Raw genomic sequence first — 21,750 nt, 5'->3', positions numbered from 1 at the left:
GAATTAGCTTGGACAGCGAAACACTACATAATTCGAATCTAGTTGATTCGAATTACTCTTCTTCAGCAACTAGGAGTAATTCGAATTGAACTGCTTCGAATTACACTAGATTTGCCTATAAAAGAAGTTCGAATCCAACCCATTCGAATCACTTCCCCACTCACAGACCCCGCCAAATTCCAGAGAAAATGACCCAGTTTCGCTCCGACAAAGGCTCGAGCAGGATAGTTAGCTGATGGGGGACGATCCAGGTAGACTGTATCGTTTGGATGGAGTGGCTCATATTGCCGGGGGTCATCAACGACGAGGTTAGTAGTTAATTTTTTTTTGCTAATGGTTTATTTTTTTGGTTCTGCATGTGGTTTTTGTTGGCGGTATTGCATGTGGTTTAATGAAGTAGTTTTATTTGAGGATTTGTTTGCGGTTTATGTTAGTGGTTTACGTTAGTGGTTTTGCATGTTTTGTTGCTAGTGGTTTACGTTAGTGGTTTTTGATGTGGTTTATGTTAGTGGTTTTGATTTTGGTTGAGTTTTGTGCTTTTAGTTAGTGGTTTTGATTGTGGTTTTTGTTAGTGGTATCGAATGCGGTTGATTTTAGTGGTTTTGTATGCGATTTTATTGATGGTTTATGATAGCGATTTATGTTAGCGGTTTATGTTGATTGTCTTGGAAGTGGTTTATTTAGTAGTTTTGCATGCGGTTTATGATAGCGGTTTTTGTTAGTGGTTTATTATATTGCTTTTGTATGCGATTTTTGTTAGTGGTTTTCAACTGTGGTTTATGTAGTTAGTTGTTTTTGTTAGTGGCTTTGTAAATGGTTCTTACTATGTGGTCCATGTAATGTGCAGCCCTAGTGATGCATCTCTAGCATGCGGCGGCAGCAGGGCACGCGACTCGATGAGAGATACGTTCCGTACTTGCAGATGGCCGGATTATACCATCTCACGAGACTGAACGATAGATGGTTCTGACTAGATGAGCCCCTTGTCAGTGCCTTCGTCGAGCGGTGGCGTCCGAAAACGCACACCTTCCACATGCTGTTCAGAGAGTGCACGGTCACACTTCAGGACGTGGCCTACCAGTTCGGGTTGCCAGTTGACGGGCGTTATGTCAGTGGTTGCCTGACAGATTTCCATGTATACATCGAGGGGGGCCGTCCGGCTTGGGTGTGGTTTCAGGAGTTGCTCGGTGTCATACCTCCTGCAAACCAAGTTCAGAAGTTCGCAGTGAACTGCACTTGGTTCCAGAAGACTTTCGGAGAGTGCCCCGCCGGCGCCGATGAGGAGACAGTGAGACGCTTTGCTCGTGCGTATGTCGTGATGTTGTTGGGCACCCAGTTGTTTGCCGACAAGTCCGACAACCGCATTCACATCAGATGGCTACCTTACGTGGCTCGGCTTGAGGAGATGGGTGGATACAGTTGGGGGTCGGCGGCACTAGCATGATTATACAGGTGTATGTGCCGAGTGGCCAACAGGCATGTGGTAAAGTTAGCAGGCCCGTTACAGTTGCTTCAGTCCTAGATCTTCTGGCGGTTTCCTAGATTTAGGCCTGATGGGTATGATGAGTTCAGCTGGCCCTTGGCTTCGAGGTACTATTCTTGGAATTTTCTATTTCGAGTTAAATTATTTAATTCCATGTCCGCTTGTAATGTTATACCATTTTGTCACACCTTTTACATGCGATAACATTGATTTGATATGCAGGTGGTCAGGTCACAATCCTTCCGATAGCGAGAAGGGACCTCGGGTGCAGATGTGAAAGCTCAGGATAGACATGCTACAACCCAGCGATGTGAGTATACTAACCTCACAAGTGTATTTAATTAAAGCTTTAGACTTTGGTTTACGATTTGCCCTTACACGTAGTATAACTTTTTTTCAGTTTATCTGGATGCCATATAGCTTCCCCGACGTCCTTCAAGTTGTGCATCCAGAGGTGTTAGAGCCTCGTCATACGGTCTTATGGAGGTGTGTGACGGCCTTGATATATTTTGCCGTCGTAGAGTGGCACCAGATTGACAGGGTATTATTCCAGTTCGGCGGAGTACAGCCCCGCCCCCAGCCCACCCTGAACATCGACTTCTTGATGTCCAAGGACGGGAGAGGTGGTGATCGTTGGTTCCCGTCCACTTTACAGTTCTGGCATCTTCACTGGGAGAACCTTGTGGACCATGTTCTCCGGTTCGACGTTGTCGCAGACCCGAGACCCTCACATGGCTTCTTGGACTGGTGGAGTCAGCATGGAAAGAGGTTCCTGTAACTAGAGATGTACTTGGGGAATCCGAGACTAGTTCCCATTCCTGTTGAGGCGACGCAGAGGGGTGCAGGGCGAGTTCCTGACATGGACCTTGTTGACGACGTTCCTGATAGGCGTCGGGTTGAGAGGAGAGCTCGTGTGGGTACACGACGGAGCCAGCGTGAGTGGAGGTGGATGGACCAGGCTATGGAGAAGGGTGATGCGGCGGGTAGGGGTAGAGGTGGATGACGAGGGCGTGGCGGCAGACGGAGGGCGTGTGATACGGGGGATGTTCACGGTGATGATGGTGACGACGACGGTCGTCAGCCTGGTCCAGGCGGGGGAGACGCAGAGGGGTGCAATCGCAACGAGCAACGTTCTGCCATACTTGCCATACAGATGGGTGCCATCAATACTAACCAACGACTTGTAATGACGGAATGCCTCGATACATGGTGGAAACGTGCAGAATAGTCTGTGAAAATAAGCTTGCGACTCGTCGAGCTGGCCCCGAACTCTAACTGGACTCGTCCTAAGGACTGCAACCGTACCAGGCATCGTCAACTGAATTCCTAACACCCACCTAGGGAGCTCGTTATACGACTCATCCCAATCACCATAAATGTGGGCAACGGCCTTCTGCTTCACCAGCTAGACCCTCTTGTACATCGGCCTAAACCCAAAGTGTGCGGCCGTGGCATTTAAGAGCACCTTGATGCATATGGATGCATCAGCCCGAACCATCGGCATGATGAATGCGGAGATCACATGATAATCAAAACTCCTATGATCGCTGGAGATTGAGGTCGCTAGACATGTATGTGGCCCGTTGTACCTTTTGACCTCCCAAATGCCCTTGCGCTGCCAGAGGCTGAGCCGAATCAACCATGTGCACCCATTCCCAAACTCAGAACACTTCCCAACATACCGGCGATAGTCAGACTCCACCACCTTGTATTGTACCCCGCGCGGATGCTATAAGTCTTCACACTTAACACAACCTCATCCTTGTCCTGAAATTGCTGACCCACCTGAAACTCTGTCAGACCTGCAGCCCCTTCCACATCTCTAGCGCCAAAACCAGCAGGCTCCCCATGATCCCTCTCCTACCTCATTGCATCCAAGTCCAAAGATGAAAAATGTGGAGGGTACTGATGTGTGCCAGAGCTAGAACCACGTCCAGCACCAGCAGCCTCACTCGGTCCAATATCATCACCGTTGTCATCAGCAATGATATCTGGCTCCACATCGTCGTCCACTGGATCATCCAACAATGCATCTCCAAGACCAGCCGGTGTAGCACAATGTAAGGGGGTCGGCACATGATCCCCTATTCCAACCTCACCACCTCCACTTTCGTTGAGATCCACGGCAAACGATGGGGAGGCGACAAGCTGGACCGGAGGTTCATACACAGGGACGGAGGAAGATGCACTCGCAGGTCTGGAGCTAGAACCAGCAACCGTGGCTATAGTTGGGGTATTCCGGTTCGAACCTCCCGAGCTGGATACCACGTCAACCAACTTCGTCAATAGTTCCGGTGTCCTCACTTCGAAAAACTGCCGGCGACAATGAAACAGGACCTGCAAGTCCTCATCACTACCGATCGTGAAACAATCATATTTCACGATTTCTTGGAGAACCGAAATTGGAATGCGATAGAAAAATTTCTTAACCCGTTTCACGCCTTCTAAACCAAGTTTTCGTAGAACAGAACTAACAAGGTCATCATAGCTCGTCGTTGGCCTCACGAAAATATTGAGAGGATCCTTATCAGTGAACTTCACACCGGATTGGGTTTTCCTCTTAATGGATCCTTTGTGGTGAACCAAAACTACAAAACTCTCCTCACTAGCCATTTTTCCACACTGATGAGCTTCATTCACGTTCACATCATATATATACAGGTCTGGTCCTCAGTAATTCGAACTAGCATAGTTCGAACTGTATAAAGTGTAATTCAAATCAGTATCTTTCGAATTACATAGGTGTTGGTGTTTAGGAGTAAATTGAATTAGCCTGGTTCGAATTATTGTTAGTGTGTAATTCAAACCAGGTGAATTCGAATTATACGGGGGCGTGACTTTTTATAATTCGAATCAACATGATTCGAATTATATGTAACTCTAGTTCGAGTTTAGCTGATTCGAACTACATATTTATGTGTTTTGGTTGATTGATGAAGCTGAATTCAGTTTGGCTGAATCATGTAAATTTGATTTCTCCTTGGCTTATTTAGGTTTTTTGCCCTAAAATTTAATTTTCTAAAAATAATAAAAAAGCGGCTCAACAGAGAGCGTAGTGTCTATTGAATCATTAGTTAAATCACCAGTGTTTGATCACCAGGATTTCTCAGCATTAGTCCATTGCTATGAGTTAAATCATTTGAAATTTTTGCTTCAACAAGAAGTTGCTATAAATATAATTATGTATCTTTCTTTCCACATTAACAAATCTAGATAGATGCCTCAAATTGTGGTTCAAAGTTGATATAATCCCTAGGAGGAGTGCTAAGGGGCAGTACTTTTGTTAAATTTTGGCATGCACTTAACCATCAAAAGGAAATTGAATAATTCTACACCATTAGATGCAATCTCACACCTTTAAAAACATGGTTGATGGCTAATTGATGACTAAAAACCACAAAATCTGCTGGCTTTCTAGACTTTCTCAATCCCATTTAGTTGAGACATGATCATAACATATCTAATACTATCAAAACAAGCAAGCTATAACAAACTAAGCCTACTCTCTTTGAACTTTGCCCAACTACAATCAAGGTTGTCAAACTCTTGAGTATGATTTTATCAACAAAATCTTTCTCAGTAATTAGTCTTCTCCATAAGAAGTCATGTCATTGTAAGATGAATTCACTTTTGGTCTCTCACAAGTGACAACAATCTCATCTTCAACTCTGAACTCTCTAAAGTGTGACATTCTGCCCAATTGTTCAACTTCATTTATCACATGATCTAGTTTTGCCACCATCTCCAAAAGCAAAGAAGTGAAAGCAGCAACAGGAAGTGCTTCTGAGAATTGAAAGCTAGTGATCATACTCAAAGTCTTACTCAGCTGTGGCCTTAGAACATTCTTTTGTCTTTCCTTTGCATCTTCACAAGAATCATTGTTGTTAACACTTGAAAATGAGGCTCTAGACTCTTCTTCATGCTGCATTTTGGAGGTTCGGCTGATCTTGGGGCCGCGAAAGTATTGTGGTTGGGATTTCAAGGCATTGTTGAGATCTTCTAAGGCTACATTGAGATCATTGGAGAGTATATGAGGACAGAATTTTCTTTTGTTCCTTATGCTGTTTGCCAGTTCCCTTAGTATTTTGAACACTTGTTCTGTGAGTTTCATGCAAGGTTCCTTGTATTGAGATCGAATTGACCATGGTGTCTAAAGAATTTGTCAAATGTAAGTCAATAAATAACTATATTTTGATCATAGAAGAGAACTGAATCAATAACATGGCCATGTGCCATCAATAATAAAAGAAGCAGAATCTTGGGAGAAAAATGAGTTGGCATGAATGATGGCTTGTATCAGCTAGCAAGTTTCTTTAATTTGAAATTCTGAATTATTTAACAGTAAAATTAGTTCAACTTTTTAAAAGAAACTGGTTAAAATTAGTACCTGAATTTCAGACTGCAGACATCCATGTAGAGCTACAACAGTGTAACTAAAGTGGCGAAGAGCAACGCCGACTTTTGTATATTGCTTCCATGGGATTCGCCGGAAATATCTCGAGCATCTCGGCTCCCAGCTCGCTTGTAATGCCTGCTTGATTTCATAGAAACAAAGTCTAGCTTATGAATTAAGATATGTATACTAACACACTTGAACATAACAAGGAATTACCAATGTTTCTTCACTAGCTTTGGAATCTAACACTGCCTTGTAACCCAAGTAAATGGGATCCTCACATGAATCATCTTCACTTGATTGTATCTCAGACTCACAAAAATATTCCTTGACACACCCTGCATCATTATTGTTTCCAGAATCCGTTATACAAATCACATTGAATCAAATCAAAGTACATTGATTTTAAAATGTGCCTTACCTTCGATCGCGTTGGCTAGTCCTTCAAGCTTTGATATGATGGATTTATGAAGGTATTCCCCTGACCAATTTGGAAACACCAACAGACTCATCACAAGGCAGAGACCACACCCAATTGCAATGGTTAACATACGATCTCTTGCAATGCTCCAAACATTTTCTACTCGGTAACTTGATACTGTGATCAAATTAAAGGTCAAGAGAAATATCAAAACACCATAGTCATAATTCTTCTTGATATAGGGGATGAACCTCACATAAGTAGCTGCATACCCTGCCAATCAAAGTTGAAGCAAAGAATTGTTTTTATGTTAGTATCAAGTGTTTTACATATTTTCAACTAAGAACATAATTTGTGTCTAGATTCTTTTCATGCTTACCAACAAGAAAAACTGCGGCGCCAATGAAAACAGCTCTATAAGTTTTAACAGACACATCTGCAATATACTCAATAAGAAATGCCAAGGACCCTGCCAAAATAGTCCCTAATCCTCTATTAAGTCCTTTGCATAATGTTGCCCCTGCAAGAATGCATAACAAGAGGAAAAGGCATAAGGACAGGATCAAAGGAATTGTGCGCGCACGAGAGAGAGAGAGCCGAGAGCATATATATACCAGCAGTGAACTCCATAACCACAACCACAGTCATAACAGCCCACATAGCATTCTTTCCAATGCCTTTGAACAATGGCTCCAAAAGATACAAGAGAGAAATAAGTGTCAAGGCCAAGGCTACTTTCAAAGCATGAATCACCCTTCTTGGATCCTCTTTGGCAACTTTCCATGTTGCTCTCTTCACCAATGCTGGAAACTTTTTCACTTCATCAACGAAGTTATAAATATGTTCCCAATAATAACTGCTTGAGCTTCTTTTACTACTAGTATTGATCTCAGCCATTGAAAACAACACTCTTAATTAAGCCTGAACCAGCTTTCTAAGGTAATTAATCAATCATTTAGAGAATTTCAGTTTTGATAACAAAATGAATGTGCTGTTTAGCTTAAAAAGAATGCAAAAGATGACAGAGAATTGAAGTATTAATTAAAATCAATTGGACTAATGGAGCATTTTGCACATTTTATTTATTTTAAAAAGGGATACAGATAATTCCAGCCATGTCTCTAGTGCAATCCACCGTGTTTACAAAGAGAGAGAGAATTGATGAAGGTTGTAGCTTTCACTAGTGCCTTCAGTCAATGTTCAGTGTAGAAAACCAGACTCTCAAAAACTGGCGGTTGTTATCATATTGGTGAAGGTGGTGACCAAAAGCTTATACATATAATAATCATACTCCTAGTCTACAATTGAATCTTTTGGTACATAAAAGTAATTGTTGGATTAAAGTTGTATCTGGATACATTAATCTTTAATGTATTAAAAAGTTAATTCACTCGTTTGTCTAAGTAAATATTGAAATTTAAATTTTATTTTATATGTATAATAATTTATTGATGATGATAAATTGTTAAAAGAAATTTATATTCGTGACAGGTTAATTCTTTATTTGTTGGATTAAAAAATATTCTGAGAAAAAAATAAAGAAAATTTTGTTATTATATGTATATATATTGATTTAAATTTGATTCATTAACAAATAAAAATAAATAGTACTTATATCTCATTTAACAATAAATTAAGTATTAATATGATAAGCTATCTCTAACGCAATATTTAAAGAACAATTTTCCAATTGCATGAGTGCACCTTCTAAATTGTAGGATCTGACAACATGTTGTCCCTCCTGTTGGTTGTGTGCTTGACTTATTTATTGTAAATTAGAATTGTTGAGAGTATAATAATAACGTGGACGGCTAACATGGAATGGTGGTGGTGAATTGGTTAATCTTGAAACTGATAGTGGCTCGTATGATATATGCTTTTGAAAATGCAAGTACACTTGTCCTTTCCTCATATGCAAGTAATTATTTTTATGTGAATAATCCTAGTCCTAGGACTATGAAGTAAGCTATGCTGTCGGTTTCTTGAGGAGAAAAGAAGAAAAGTGTAGTTTGTTAACTATCTCCAATGTCCACAAGTCAGCCTAACTTGCATAAAATTAGAGACTATGACACAAAAAAGTGAACCATTTTATCAAGCTCAATACATTTATTATGCTTTAATTGAACATGGAATTAAAAGGGTTTATTTATATAAGATCAAATCCTTTAAAATGAAAAAATTCAATAAAATTAGAACACTCAGTTACTCACACATAATATAAATTATAAATTTAATAATAAATTAATAATTAAGTTTTTATTTTATTATTTTATAAATAATTTTCTAATTAAATAACAGTCATGATTGGCTCTAGTGGAGCATCCACACTGGATCTCGAACACTTTACATTTATTAAATTAAATTGTTTTAAAAAAGAAAAAAAAAGTAGTTTAACTCCAAATAGGAAACAAGAAACATGTATGATGAGACGAACTCCTCAACTAAAGGATAATTCAGGTAAGAATCGAATCTTTCCTAAAGTATATCGAAAAATCCAAAACCATTATTGGCCACTTCGTTTTGTTTTAAAATGATTTGTGACAGATAGTTGGATCCAAGAATAGAGTTGTGAATGTGCTACGAGAAATCTAGAACCAGCAAGATCATTATCATCATCATATGGTACAAATATTATCCATTGATGTGTTACTCAGCCAGTGACTTGAAAATCTGTATATTATACAAGTTTTACATTGAAATTGAGATATTCTATTGTCCTCCAACTAATATAGCAGGTGTCTCTGACCCTCACTCTATCTCTATTACAGGCTTCCGCAGTCAAAAAAGTAAACTAAGAACTCGCAGCAGATATAATACCAGTGGAAAGAAGCAACAAATGTTGGCAACCCCACCAGGATTGAGACTATGAACCTAACAGGTAAACTTTCAATATTATGTCATAACTTTGCACTGACTCATCACAAAAATAAAACTAGGTTTTGTGCCGTGTATCCTGCAATCCATGGTCACAGAAATATCAAAGATAAAATCATAAAATCTTCACTAAGTGTTGGATAAGTTTGACACAGGATGAGAGGGCTTCCCTTACCTAACAAGAATTTCACCGGAACTCGTCGTGGTAATCATAGTCGTCTTCGTCATCTTCATCGTTGAAAATGGCACTATAAAATACATATGGGTTCTCAATCATCTCAGTCAAACTAAGGCGCCCATCTTTGTCAGCGTCCGCCTGTCATCACATTATTTCATGAATAAATAGGATGTATATTGAAGAAATTAATGCATGATGTTAAGCAACATATGTTGGAGTTCATATTGAGCTGTCTTTGTCAATATCTGCCTACCTAAACAAATTATTACAAATTCAACAATGAAATTACTTCAGGATGTTAACACATCGAGATGATGTAGAATTGTAGATTACTCTGGAGCCAGCTTGAAGAAAATTTAATCCAATGCTAACATCTAGTTAAACACGCTTAATATGTAAATCAAGCATGCTGGAGACACCACCCACACCCCTTTGGCCCCACACCATACCCCAACAAATAAAAATGGAAACATTTGTTACCATAGGCTTCACATTCTTAAATAGAATAAATTTCCTTTCATTGCTTATTGGTGGTTATTTTCATTCATAATACAATCATATATCTTGATATTATTCAAAAAGTCAAAGACCTTCATAAGAAACGGAGGAGTACAACAACTCCTCCACCAAGATAAGGAAATCTTTCCTTGCTCCTACCTAAACCTATTCCATGAAAACAGGTTTTCTTAGCAGTGAGGTCTGTGGCTTTAGCAGTACTAATTCAAATGCCTATTACATTGGAAATTAGAACACAATACCACCATGGACACAAACACATAGCACATGCGCACACACATTCCCACAGATACACCCACAAGCACACCTTACCCAATCCAACAAGAAGGTTTAACATCTCGTGAATATTTTTGTGTATAAAACAAATGTGCAACAAACTAATATACATAAATATATATAATCATAGTGACGGATTTTAACTAAAAAATATTATCAATTAGCAGTTAAAAGTTACTGAAAGGAAGCAGCTATTATGTCACCCATAATTACCATGACATGCGGCTATCAGTCCACAAGGTTACAGTAAGAGACATTATTTATCCAAAAAAGACATCATTTTAACTCCAAAGGTAAAGCGTCAAGCTATGGAAAACTAATCAGCTTTCCTAATTGCATGAAATAGTTCAATCTGTTATGACATCATTATTTAACTACAAAAGTTTTTTTCTTTGAAAAAAATGGTCTCTAAGCACACAAAACGCAATATGTATAATAGAGTGAACAAGTTTTTCCTTTTTTTTTTTAAACACAAGTAGGGCAGATTTTGTTTTAGAACCGTGCCTCTCTCTCCATTTTTCCATTCTTCTCCTTCATTGTCTTATTATTTTACCCGTGATTCTTTGTATTGCTTTTCATCACCAAGGCTCTATTTTTTACTTCCTCTGCTACAAAATTTGCACACCATAGCTTCTAAAACTATTCCTTTATGAACTTGATACTCTATAGAGCTTTGCGAGTTCAACATGTTGGATACATATATTTTAGAGACTTTGACTAGAAATTTATGGGTTTAGAAGCTTTGGATTCTAGTAGGGATTTTATTTGGAATTAAGAGTTTTTCTCGTGAATTTTTATCTGTTGGTTTTCTCATAAACATCCAAAGGTAAGTTGTGATACTATGGCATAGTTAAACATAAAGTATCTACTCAAAAAACATCTATAGATGTGATCCATGTTAGGTCAAGAATAAAAAGTCCTTTCTATGTTCCAATTACATTGCAAGAGTGTAATTATCATTATCATAAGGTTAAATTCAGTACCTGTGAAATGATATAATCTGCTTGTTGCTTTGCATAATATTGCTCAGATGGATGGATTTTCCCAATTATAGGGAGTAGTTCAACATCTGACAAGAACCTACAAAGATGAAACGTCAAAACTGAATTATACTAAACTGGCACAATCATTCAAAGATAAGTGACTCAGCATTAAAATGGAAATCATCAGTACCCATCTCCATCTTTGTCAAGCTGAGCAAACAACATTCTAGCTGGTGCATCCATTGAATTATCAGAATGATGTGAACCATTGTGAGTTTCTTCATCATAATTTCTTACCAAATCAAAGAGCCCATGGAAAAACTCTTTAAAGTTGATCTTCCCATCTCGGTCTGTATCTCTCTCCCTGTAAAGAATTGGGTAAATCAAGCATGACGAAGCCAAGGCATTGATGTAACAAAACAGAAATCATTTACTCGTGAACTAACTGATACTGAAACAGCCATAGACATTTTCGGGTTGTAATTACCTGATTTCCTCCTGGCACAGCCATTGATGAAGCTTTGGGTTTTTGCTGTCAGCTGGGTGAAGAAAGCTAGAATAAAAAAACAAAAGCCAATGTTAACAAAGGCAAAACTTGTTTACATGCATAGACAAGAACAAGGTTTCATAACAAGTATTAGGATTTAGGAGTAGGAGCTCACTCATTGAACTCGGTTAAGTTGAGAAGACCATCTCCGTCTGCATCAGATGCATTAAAATGCTCTTCTTTCCACCAACCCATGTCATATCCAACACCTGATAAATGAGAAAACAAGATGCTCAAATAATAATAACAAACCAATCAGAAACAGAAACCAGCATCTCCCATAAATTTGCAACAAACATTACTACTACATTGAATTCACGAGCATCTATTCATAGTGTGAACTAACAAAAAGGTTATAGATCGAGAGGAGAAGGTGAACCTGAATTGTGAACCCAGCTGGGAGGATCGTACTCGGAGAAGGAGACGAAGCCGTCGTGGTTCTTGTCGTGGAGATCCATCTCCCTCTGGGAGCGGTGGAGAACCTCTCTGTTGGACTGGAGAACGTTCCACTGAGTCAACTCGTGCTCGCTAACAAACCCGTCGGGGGGGTCCACATCGATCTTGGGGAAGAGGAGGAGGAGCCTGTTGGTGACATTGAACTTGTCCTCGTCGTTGAGGTAGTCCTCGGCGTTCATGAAGTCCTCCCACTCCGGCTGAGACTCGTGGCCGGGGGCGGAGTCGTCGTAGTCGTCTTCGTGAACTAGTTCGGGGTGGTTGTGGCGGAGGTGCTCCATCTCCCACTGCTTGTCCTCGCGGCGGCGCTCGATCTCGGCGACGAGGGGGTCGAAGGCGACGTGGTCATGGTGGGAGTGGTGGTGGGATGGAGTTAGGGTGAAGTTGGAGCGGAGCCTTAGGCGGCGGTGGCGGTGGGTGGAGGAGTGGTGGTTGTGTGGTGAGCGCGACAGGAAGAAGAGGAGCACTACGGCTACACCGATGTACACGAAAATCGAGGCTCTCCCCATTGCATTGAAGACGAAGAAGTAGTTGAGATCTGTGCTCTGTTCTGATTCTCAATAACGAAGAAGATGAATTAACGAATGCCAGATTTTCCGCTCATACTCTTTTTCTTTTTCTTTCTTTATTTATTTAATTATTAATTAATGATGATAATAATAAGATAACATTTTTTTAATGGCGTCACGTATGTTTTTGCAGATTACAATTACATAGATCTGCATAAAGAAAATTACTCCTCTGTTCTTCGGTTTTATGCACTGTAACTAATTTCTTTTCTGGACGACAACTCAAATCATCTCCTTCGCATGATCTTTTTTTTAGGGTTAAGAAAAAGATCAAGAGGCTGATTTCCTTATGAATTATTTTATTTGTCCAAATCACTTTTTTAGTCTTTCGATAAAAAAATAATATAATAAAATAAAATGACATAGACGTAATCTTAATATCCCTTTCCCACCAACACAAAAAGCATGAGGTGCCATGCCATGTTGATAGTTGCCTCTGATCTCATTTTCCTTCAAAGCTGAATCAATCATTTTCCAAAGTATGATAAAGCAACACATTATTATGTTGTCTCATACATCATCATATAGACACTTGTTACCATGAATCCTGAAGTTTCTTATGCTTTTAGAAGTGAGTGACACAAGTTTTAATATCCACTTCACCCTGAAGTTTGAGAGCAAAGCTGAGGGGGAAAAATGATATTTTTTAACAGCTGAACCGTCTCTAAATGACTGCAAATATATGTACTCTAAGTGTTTGATAAATGGTCCCAAAGGAATATGGGATATTATTGTACACGTTTTTCTTACCTTTCTCTCTCAATACAATTGGAGAGGTTTCAACTTTCAATTTCATATTCATATATCTGAAAATCCCAGCTCATGAATGCTTTATAAAGCATTCTTACATAAGCAGGTTTTGCAAAAGAAAAGTGCACTTTTTTTCTCTGAAGGATAGCTGGAAGTCATTACCAAATTCCCTTATTTTGATCATCAACCACCATGACGGTCTATGGGACCTTGCTCTTTCTTAAAACTACCCCTTTTAAGCATCTTAACTAGGTTTCAGAAAGATGAATCGGATGCTTCTGTTGCACACTTGCACCTTTTTTCTAAAAGCAACCAATCAGTCCATCGTGTTAAAATATCATCTTGAATAGCTGTATTTCAACTTGACATGTCAGCGCCTTTATATCACTAAATGCTCATGACTCATGATTGGTGATCCATGATTGAGTCTCTAGAATCTATATTCAACTACCTAGTTTTCATCCCTTTATATATATACCTCTATTGAATTCAAGGGACTGATCAAACCCAAGTGACCTTAACTTGCTCTCATCAATCTTGTATACTCAGATCACTCCTCTTCACTAATAATCAATCATGCAGACCTCATCAATTCTTCAAGATTTGTTCATTGGAAATCCAATCATCTCAGCAGCATGTGATCAGCTGCAGAAGACAGTTAACAGATACTACTTGCCTGATCCTGTCATTGCCCAATCTCAGTACTCAACAAAAGCATCAAAACAAAGTAATAGTCTCTTTCTCTTTACACATAAACAACTAATTCAGGAAGAAATGTTGATGTTTGATACTTGATAGTTTTACCAATACTAAGAGCTTAATATTTCAGGTAGACTATACTCCATTATAAACAAGCTTGTAAAGAAAGCAGATAGTAGTCATTCACAAGGAGTTCAAGAACATGGTTAGTATTCAAAGTTCAAACTACTTTCCTTCAATATCTGTAGGAGCTATATCAGTTTAACTTATTTTTCCTTGTGAAACTATAATATGCAAATCTAATTCAAATTTATGTAACTGTGAGATTACAGTGAGATTGGGGACAAAGATATCTGAAACTGTTAAGGAGAAGTTGAGATTAGGGGCTCATATTCTTCAGGTTGGTGGAGTGGAGAAAGTCTTCAAGCAATTCTTTAGGGTGAAAGAAGGGGAGAGGTTATTGAAAGCATCCCCATGCTATCTATCGACGACGTCAGGCCCTCTAGCAGGTCTGCTCTTTGTCTCCACCGACAAGGTTGCCTTCTGCAGCGATAGATCAATGAAGGTCTACAGCCGGGAAGGCCAGATGTGCAGGATCCGTTATAAGGCAAGTCATGAAGTGATGTATTCATAATCTTTCTTCATCTCTCTCAGTATTTTCTTTTAGGTAATCTGAAAGTCTTGCATTTCATGCCATGTGCAGGTTGTCATTCCGCTCAAGAAAGTCAAGTGTGTGAACCAAAGTGAAAGTATTCAAAAACCAAAACAGAAGTTTATAGAGATAGATACAGTGGACAATTATGAATTCTGGTTTATGGGTGTCTTACAGTATCAGAAAACTTTCAAATATCTTGAGCAGGCAATTTCACAAGCTTACATGAAGAAAGAGTCACCCTTTTGAGCCTATAAGCTGAGTCACAAAAATTCATGTTCTGAGGATACACATTAAGATTCAAGAGATGATAGTTAGCAATAAAAATGGGTAGCCATAAGTGAAGAGTGAAGATGCAGGGCTTCATTTATGATGCAGAGGCTTCATCTTTTCGCCTAATGTCCGAGTACAAACAATTAGATGGCACTTGTCACTGTAAACCTGAAACCAAGTTTATCAAATTTGAGATTGTAGAGCATAAGTAAACTTGAATCCTAAGAGTCAGCTCGTAAGCTCGTAAGAGTTTACACGAAAACTCGATTTGGGTACAAGTCAACTCAAGATTTTGATAATGTTGCATGTGATGTTGAATAGAAAAGATTGTTATCATCTGAGGTGTAGAGAATATGGCATTGCTGTCCCCATGTTTGCATATAAACTTTGCTGCCCAGTTGTAAGCTTTCAGGCTCAACTATTTTTGTATCTATGATGTAAAATTTTCAGGAGCTACATTTTGCATTTCGGATTGCAATTACACCATCTAACTCTTTTCATCAAAATTCTGATTAATTACTTAAATTTGATGAATTTTAGTTAACCAGTTCAAAATAGTCAGACAAATTTTTATATTATTAACCGAATTCATTTCATCAAACATTAATACATTATTAAGTTTTGGAAAAGTATAGAGAGACAATAATTTTAGTGCACAATGTGTACAGTAGGAGTAAAAAGAAAATTTAAGATTATATAATAAAAAAGAATTTTAAAAATGTATACAATAGGTTAGTTATTTACTAGATATATTCAAATATACAATGAGCATACAGTTAATTTCTATTTTTATATTATATTATTTCTATTTTTATTCTCAATCAATTTTTTTTTAATGCAAATTTTTTTTTATTATTTCAAAACTATATAGCATTTCAAAGTAAAACGATTGAATTTGAAAAAATAATAACAATAATTTGATGACATAGGACCAAAAATCTAAAAATGTGTGATTAATTTGTTTGGCAAGTAAGGTCACACTATGATGGTTCAGGCCCATAAACATTCAGCTCAATCATTCATGGTTCAAGGAATAGTTGCAAGTAGCCGAGGCCTGGGTTAGATCGCCACTTTGTGTGCCTCCCATAGAGTTGCACCGGGTTCAAGTCTTCATGGAGAAATATAGAACCATTTATGTGTACTCCCATGTAGTGTGTGTGAGTGAGTTGTGTGGGTGTGTAATACATGGGTGTATGGATGTAATGTCTAAGATTGGGAGTTGTCTAATCAACTTGACCAAAAAAAAAAAAGAAGGAATAGTTGCAAATCATTATCTAAGATTAAAATAAACAAGAAAATGGATCTTCTTTAGTTTTTTTAACATTGGACAAAATTCAGTGTGATCTTTCACATTTGATTCTATAAGTAAGACCAGAAATAAATAAGAGAGAAAATAATGAATTGTTAGATTAAACACTATACACCATCCAATTTTTTTTTTTCACTGGAGAGAATCCACTTCCAATAAACAATCCATCCTCCTCTCAACGTTACCAAATTCATTCTCTCTCTTCTCTAACCTACGTGAATTAGCTCCAACAGAAAGCAAGAAAAGGAAGCTCGGATTAGAGTTTCACATCAAGAAGAAAAAGGTGATTTTTGATTGCCAAAATCAAGAAACAAAAAAGAAAGAAAAAGAAAAGTCAGAGATTAGGGCACAAAAACAAAGATCAAATCCAAAGGTAAATCTCTCACCTTGTTTTACAAACTCTAAAATTTCGCTTAATAACTCTTTTTAGGCTTGAATGATAATAATTAAAAATTTCTCTAAAAAGAGCATTATATGATCTGAATTATATCTTAAATTCAGAAAGATAATATTTTTTATTCTTATAATGTCCTAAGAAAAATATTACTCAAGTTAAATCAATCATGCAACTTAGATTTTTGTTCAACACATTATAATTATTTCGGTATTTCTTGTTTAGCTGTGGCCAAGTGAGATATAAGTAGAAGAGTGTTTCCCCTTTAAAATGATCAAAACAGAAAGTAATGAAGGAGAAACTTTTACTATTAGCTTTGAATTTCTAGCAGCATATGGGGATGATGTGGAAGTGATTTGGCTATATTATTTTCTTTGCAACATTGATGCATGTGAAAGAGACCACTTTCTATTTCTGGCCTAAACAGTATCAAGTTCCATCACATGACATTGTCTTCATAGCCCTCTCAGCCTCAGCAACCTCACTTTATAATATATACTTTGGGAAACATTTCAAGTGCATCAGGGATTACCGATGTACCAGTTATTTTAACCGTTGATTTAATTAATATATATTATATATATTTTTTATAATTCAGATCAACGGTTAAAACAACTGGAGTACCGGTACTCCTAGTGCACTTAAAATGTTTCCTATACTTTGACTCTATTAATATAATAATGTAGGAGCTTCTCTTAGGGAAATAAAATATTCAAGTTTCAAGTACTTTACATATTAGAACCTAGATAAGAAGTGCTATATGCATGTTGCTGTTACTGTCATTAACTTGAGATATTCTCAATGGTCCATGCATGCAACAAATGAAAGAAAGAGAAGAGAAATGACCTATGTGGAAATGATTTGGCAGTTCCCTTGATACACATGTCATAAAGTTGATATGAAAATATGATTTGATTTGATGTGATTGCATGCCCCACAAAGACAAAAGCACATGCCACCCCTCTTAAAATGCAATGTTTTAGGTCCAAAAGAAATAGAAAAACAAATTCAGTTTCTTCAAAGATTAGTCAATCATTCCAAAACAAACAATGCAAAAAGGAATATCTAAATGCAGGGAATGCCGTCCATTCCCTATTCACTGGAAAGCAAAGAGATTGTATTGTTTCCCACTTCTGCCAAATGGTTATGCTTATGGTATCAACATATTTGAAGTGAACTTTTACATATTTGAAGTCATCAACATGGATTCTATGTTTGGTAAGAGAGTTAAAAGAGATGCATCATAAAGTTAAGATGCCAACTCAGAACGCTCTCACATACATAAGCAACATAAAAAAAGATGGTAGCAATGCTCTTTTACATTTTTTTAAGGTTTATTTTCCACTACAAGTTGCAAATTATATATATATTATGTCATCAGAGACAAATGCTTTATTTCCTTTGTTTCTACCAACAAATATGGAACCTTGCACCTTAAGATATCAACTCTTCTATCTATCTAAAGTCTTAACCGCTAAAAAGAAAAGAAAACTACCCTCTTCATAATTTGTTTGTCTAAAAAATGTTGACGTGGATATTGAATCTTTGTATAGCAACTTTTTTCAAAAAGAAAAGAAAGCAGACAATACATGTTGTCAATACTAACAATATCATGGTTGATGATCCTAGTCTGAGTCATACAACACAAGGATCAATATTGAATTCAAAGATTTCAATCCTTTAAATACCTCTTTGGATTACAAGGGACTCATCAAACCAGCCCAAGTGAACATATCTTCATTCCTCCATCATCTAGTATCTTAATCACCAACTGCTAAAATGTCAAAGAAGATGCAGACCTCATCATCACTTCTTCAAGACTTGTTCATTGGAAATCCAATCATCTCAGCAGCATGTGATCAGCTTCAGAAATCAGTTAACAGATACTATTTGCTAGACTCTTCCTCTACTCAATCCCAATATTCAACAAAAGCATCAAAGCAAAGTAAGACTACTTTAATTTCTTTTCCTGAGTATACACAAACATCAATGTTTATTGAACTTTTCATGGATTTACTTACTAATAATATCTTGTGAATTTCATTGTTTCAGGCAGAGTATATTCAATTCTAAACAAACTTAGAAGGAAGGGTGATGATAGTCTTTCACGAGGAGTCCAAGAACATGGTGAGTACCCTTTTGTTGTTATCAAAATGATTTGTTTGGTGTTCATGTGAATTGTGAAGTAGTCTAAATACAAATTCAACTGATATATATGAGTATCAATTTGCAGTGAGAATGGCACCAAAGATATCTGAAAGTCTTAAGGGGAAGTTGAGCTTAGGGGCTAGAATTCTTCAACTTGGTGGAATAGACAAAGTGTTTAAGCAATTCTTCAATGTCAGAGAAGGCGAGACGCTTCTAAAAGCTTCGCCATGCTATCTTTCGACGACATCAGGGCCTCTAGCAGGTCTGCTGTTCATCTCAAGTGACAGGGTAGCATTCTGCAGTGAGAGATCAATCAGAGTGTTTACAGGGAAAGGCCAAATGATGAGGATTCATTACAAAGTTTCCATTCCACTCAAAAAGATCAAGTGTGTAAATCAAAGAGAAAATGTTGAGAAGCCAAAACACAAGTATATAGAGATAGTTACAATGGATAACTTTGATTTTTGGTTGATGGGAGTCATAAAGTATCAAAAAACTTTGACATGTCTTGAGCATGCCATTTCTCAAGCTTAAGAACAATTTATGTATAGCTGAAGAAGCTGCCTTTGAGTAAATTAGGATGAAGAAACATGTATATATAATTATAAGCATGTAAATGCTGAAATGATGATTTGTTGATTTGCAAATCAAATATTTTTGTTTGGATTAATTTGATAATGTATGAAGGAAATTGAAATGATTTATATATCTATTCATTTGAATGGAATTTTTTATTGTTGGAACTCAATATCAATATTTTATAAATATTTTTCTTTATCTTTCTTAATAATTAATTAGCTGATCATTGTATATGGAGAGGGAGAAAAAAATTTAAATAATAAAATTAAATCACATTTATTTTAATTTTTATATTGATTTCAAATTATGTTCAATTGTTTTTAAATCTAATTGTAATGTTTTTATTTTGGTTTAATTACTATTTTGGTCTCTATAGTTTTAACAAATTTGCTATTAGATCCATATATTTTTTTTAATTAGATTTCTACACTACTTTTAAGTTTGTAATTGTTCCGAGAGTTAGAAACTGGGTCACTCTTAGGCCTAAACGTGAGGTTCATATTCCCTTTGAAGCAGCATCCGACTTGTATTGGTGCCGAGGTATCGCCGATTCCGATACTTAAGTTAGCAAGGGTTTTAGACAGTTTTTTTAGTAGATTTGGACTTAAATATACTTGAGAGTCTCAGTGTATTTATAATAGAGTTGACAACCACTTTTTAGTGTAGTTTCATCTTTAGTGGTGTTTAGTCGTTTTCCTTTTTCTAGAGAAGTTATTGAGATCTCCTTCTAGATAAGTGAGAAATATCTTATGAGTTAGTTACTTATTTTAGATAAGTTGGGTTCTTTAGCGCCGCGTCGACCTCTAAGAGGTCGGGTAGATGTAGAAGAGGTCGCCTTTATTGGGTAGATTTTATTCTTTTAGGTCTGACTTTACTTTTTTGGGTTTGGGTATGAATAGTAATTATGTTATTTTTTATGTTAAAAACATTAAAATTAACGAAATATTTATCCCAAAAAAATGTGGTCAAAGTTCTAATTAAGTTTTTAATCGTGGATACCTTCAATTTGCAGAGAAATATTCAATTAGTTCTAATATTTTTTATATTAAAAATGACCTAATTACAAAATTAAAAATAATATAAAAATTCAATTAAAAAATAATAAAAATTTAATTATAAATTTTTAATGAAACTACAATGACCAACGAATTAATTAATCTTTTTTATTTTAGAAAAAAATTAAAAAAAATTTAAATTAAAAAAGCATTAAACTTAATCCATGATTATCCATCTCACACATTATTTTTTTTCTAGAAATGATAATCACAAAAATACCCTAATTATATGCCTGCATATTCTAAAGGATCCATTCAGAAATATCCATACAAGAGTATTTCTATTTATTTAAACAATAAAAAAGAAAGGAAAAAACAAGTAAATGGTTGGTTTGCATATGATGAACAACTAAAATATTTTGTCATATCCAAATATAAATCAATTTATAATTAAATATAAAATTTAATGACAAATGAAAGTATAGTTTTATTCTTTAATAAGATTTACCATTAAAAGTCTTTTATTTGAGAAGAATACTAAAAAATTACATAAAATCATACAAAGTATAATCAATAACTTAAAGATAATCCAAATAGTTCTTTTCAAAAAGGTTTTTGGGTAAATGTAAAAGAAGAAAGCAAAAATTTAATGACAAGTAAAGTATAATTTTATTCTTTCATAAAAATTACAGATATTATTTTACCTCAGCTGAGAAAAAAAATTAAGAATTTATATGAAAATTGTTTATACTCTGGTCCAACTCTAAGGTCCAGGTCCAAACTACAAGATCCAACCACAAGGTTGGGCTCCTCAGAACACCGACCTTCTCTTTAGAAGTCGGTTCTCCCCACGACTTGCTCTAAAGAAGTCGGGAGCAAAGATTAGCTGGCAGATAATAACTGCCCCTAAAATCTCTCAACCCACTTCCAGGAGTCATATCGTAACCTCCCTAAGATAAAGGGACGGTTATCCACCCTAAAAGGTGGAACCACTCTAACGGTGGTTATTGGTTCACCACTATAAATATACTGACACCCCTCAGGTATCTCTAAGTCCCAATACTCTCTAGACCTGCTCAAACTCTCGCTAACTTAGGCATCGGAGTGTCTTTGCAGGTACCACCCCCCATTCACTCACGCTCACAAGTCGGAAGGAGTCTCCAAAGGTGCAAACCCGCTCAAAGGCTTCCTCCCTCATACGATTGGGCCAACCTAACGAGTCCAGCCCATTAACCTCCGGTTACCCAACGTAACA

General features: G+C 36.9%; 5 protein-coding genes across 8 annotated transcripts; 2 read left to right on the top strand and 3 right to left on the bottom strand.

The window, feature by feature from the left end:
* Window positions 1-3,343: 3,343 nt before the first annotated feature.
* Window positions 3,344-4,096, bottom strand: LOC130950299 (uncharacterized). Its single transcript, XM_057878809.1, has one exon. It carries the CDS (start codon window positions 4,094-4,096, stop codon window positions 3,344-3,346), a length of 753 nt encoding a protein of 250 aa, XP_057734792.1.
* Window positions 4,097-4,657: 561 nt separating this feature from the next.
* LOC130951008 (aluminum-activated malate transporter 12-like) lies at window positions 4,658-7,251 on the bottom strand. 2 transcript variants are annotated; one of them, XM_057879616.1, is made up of 6 exons: window positions 6,915-7,251; window positions 6,680-6,820; window positions 6,301-6,573; window positions 6,096-6,217; window positions 5,871-6,017; window positions 4,658-5,633 (listed from the first exon to the last, which is right to left on the bottom strand). In XM_057879616.1, exons 1-6 carry the CDS (start codon window positions 7,195-7,197, stop codon window positions 5,067-5,069), a joined length of 1,533 nt encoding a protein of 510 aa, XP_057735599.1. In that variant the 5' UTR covers window positions 7,198-7,251; the 3' UTR covers window positions 4,658-5,066. The 2 variants fall into 2 exon arrangements, with proteins under 2 accessions (XP_057735599.1, XP_057735600.1); XM_057879617.1 differs by having other exon boundaries at window positions 5,871-6,014.
* Window positions 7,252-8,694: 1,443 nt separating this feature from the next.
* Window positions 8,695-15,522, top strand: LOC130951555 (putative GEM-like protein 8). Of its 2 annotated transcripts, XM_057880238.1 has the most exons (6): window positions 8,695-8,922; window positions 9,069-9,178; window positions 13,996-14,173; window positions 14,276-14,350; window positions 14,478-14,752; window positions 14,849-15,522. In XM_057880238.1, the coding sequence occupies exons 3-6, from the start codon at window positions 14,023-14,025 to the stop codon at window positions 15,044-15,046; spliced, it is 699 nt and encodes a 232-aa protein (XP_057736221.1). In that variant the 5' UTR covers window positions 8,695-8,922; window positions 9,069-9,178; window positions 13,996-14,022; the 3' UTR covers window positions 15,047-15,522. The 2 variants fall into 2 exon arrangements, with proteins under 2 accessions (XP_057736221.1, XP_057736220.1); XM_057880237.1 differs by lacking the exon at window positions 8,695-8,922 and having other exon boundaries at window positions 8,968-9,178.
* Window positions 8,921-13,032, bottom strand: LOC130951554 (uncharacterized). The gene is made up of 7 exons (XM_057880236.1): window positions 12,054-13,032; window positions 11,790-11,883; window positions 11,615-11,680; window positions 11,318-11,491; window positions 11,128-11,224; window positions 9,350-9,490; window positions 8,921-9,253 (listed from the first exon to the last, which is right to left on the bottom strand). The coding sequence occupies exons 1-6, from the start codon at window positions 12,634-12,636 to the stop codon at window positions 9,362-9,364; spliced, it is 1,143 nt and encodes a 380-aa protein (XP_057736219.1). The 5' UTR covers window positions 12,637-13,032; the 3' UTR covers window positions 8,921-9,253; window positions 9,350-9,361.
* Window positions 15,523-16,628: 1,106 nt separating the features above from the next.
* LOC130951544 (GEM-like protein 4) lies at window positions 16,629-19,656 on the top strand. Of its 2 annotated transcripts, XM_057880220.1 has the most exons (4): window positions 16,629-16,752; window positions 18,478-18,718; window positions 18,826-18,900; window positions 19,007-19,656. In XM_057880220.1, the coding sequence occupies exons 2-4, from the start codon at window positions 18,553-18,555 to the stop codon at window positions 19,453-19,455; spliced, it is 690 nt and encodes a 229-aa protein (XP_057736203.1). In that variant the 5' UTR covers window positions 16,629-16,752; window positions 18,478-18,552; the 3' UTR covers window positions 19,456-19,656. The 2 variants fall into 2 exon arrangements, with proteins under 2 accessions (XP_057736203.1, XP_057736202.1); XM_057880219.1 differs by lacking the exon at window positions 16,629-16,752 and having other exon boundaries at window positions 18,441-18,718.
* The last annotated feature ends 2,094 nt before the right edge of the window (window positions 19,657-21,750 follow it).

This window comes from Arachis stenosperma, chromosome 9, assembly GCF_014773155.1.
Source record: "Arachis stenosperma cultivar V10309 chromosome 9, arast.V10309.gnm1.PFL2, whole genome shotgun sequence".
Lineage (NCBI taxonomy): Eukaryota > Viridiplantae > Streptophyta > Magnoliopsida > Fabales > Fabaceae > Arachis > Arachis stenosperma.
Note: the sequence above shows the minus strand (reverse complement) of the source record. Positions and strands in the feature narration are given on the sequence as shown.

Coding starts and splice junctions, on each gene's coding strand:
- LOC130951008 (XM_057879616.1), bottom strand. CDS start 7,197: ATGGCTGAGATCAATACTAGTAGTAAAAGAAGCTCAAGCAGTTATTAT. Junction 6,821..6,914: donor GGTTATGGAGTTCACTGCTG/GTATATATATGC, acceptor GCATTCTTGCAG/GGGCAACATTATGCAAAGGA. Junction 6,574..6,679: donor CGCCGCAGTTTTTCTTGTTG/GTAAGCATGAAA, acceptor TTTGATTGGCAG/GGTATGCAGCTACTTATGTG.
- LOC130951555 (XM_057880238.1), top strand. CDS start 14,023: ATGCAGACCTCATCAATTCTTCAAGATTTGTTCATTGGAAATCCAATC. Junction 14,174..14,275: donor AACAAAAGCATCAAAACAAA/GTAATAGTCTCT, acceptor TTAATATTTCAG/GTAGACTATACTCCATTATA. Junction 14,753..14,848: donor TGTGCAGGATCCGTTATAAG/GCAAGTCATGAA, acceptor TGCCATGTGCAG/GTTGTCATTCCGCTCAAGAA.
- LOC130951544 (XM_057880220.1), top strand. CDS start 18,553: ATGTCAAAGAAGATGCAGACCTCATCATCACTTCTTCAAGACTTGTTC. Junction 18,719..18,825: donor AACAAAAGCATCAAAGCAAA/GTAAGACTACTT, acceptor TCATTGTTTCAG/GCAGAGTATATTCAATTCTA. Junction 18,901..19,006: donor ACGAGGAGTCCAAGAACATG/GTGAGTACCCTT, acceptor ATCAATTTGCAG/TGAGAATGGCACCAAAGATA.
- LOC130950299 (XM_057878809.1), bottom strand. CDS start 4,096: ATGGCTAGTGAGGAGAGTTTTGTAGTTTTGGTTCACCACAAAGGATCC.
- LOC130951554 (XM_057880236.1), bottom strand. CDS start 12,636: ATGGGGAGAGCCTCGATTTTCGTGTACATCGGTGTAGCCGTAGTGCTC. Junction 11,492..11,614: donor CTGTGCCAGGAGGAAATCAG/GTAATTACAACC, acceptor AATTCTTTACAG/GGAGAGAGATACAGACCGAG. Junction 9,491..11,127: donor CAGATTATATCATTTCACAG/GTACTGAATTTA, acceptor ATGTGATGACAG/GCGGACGCTGACAAAGATGG.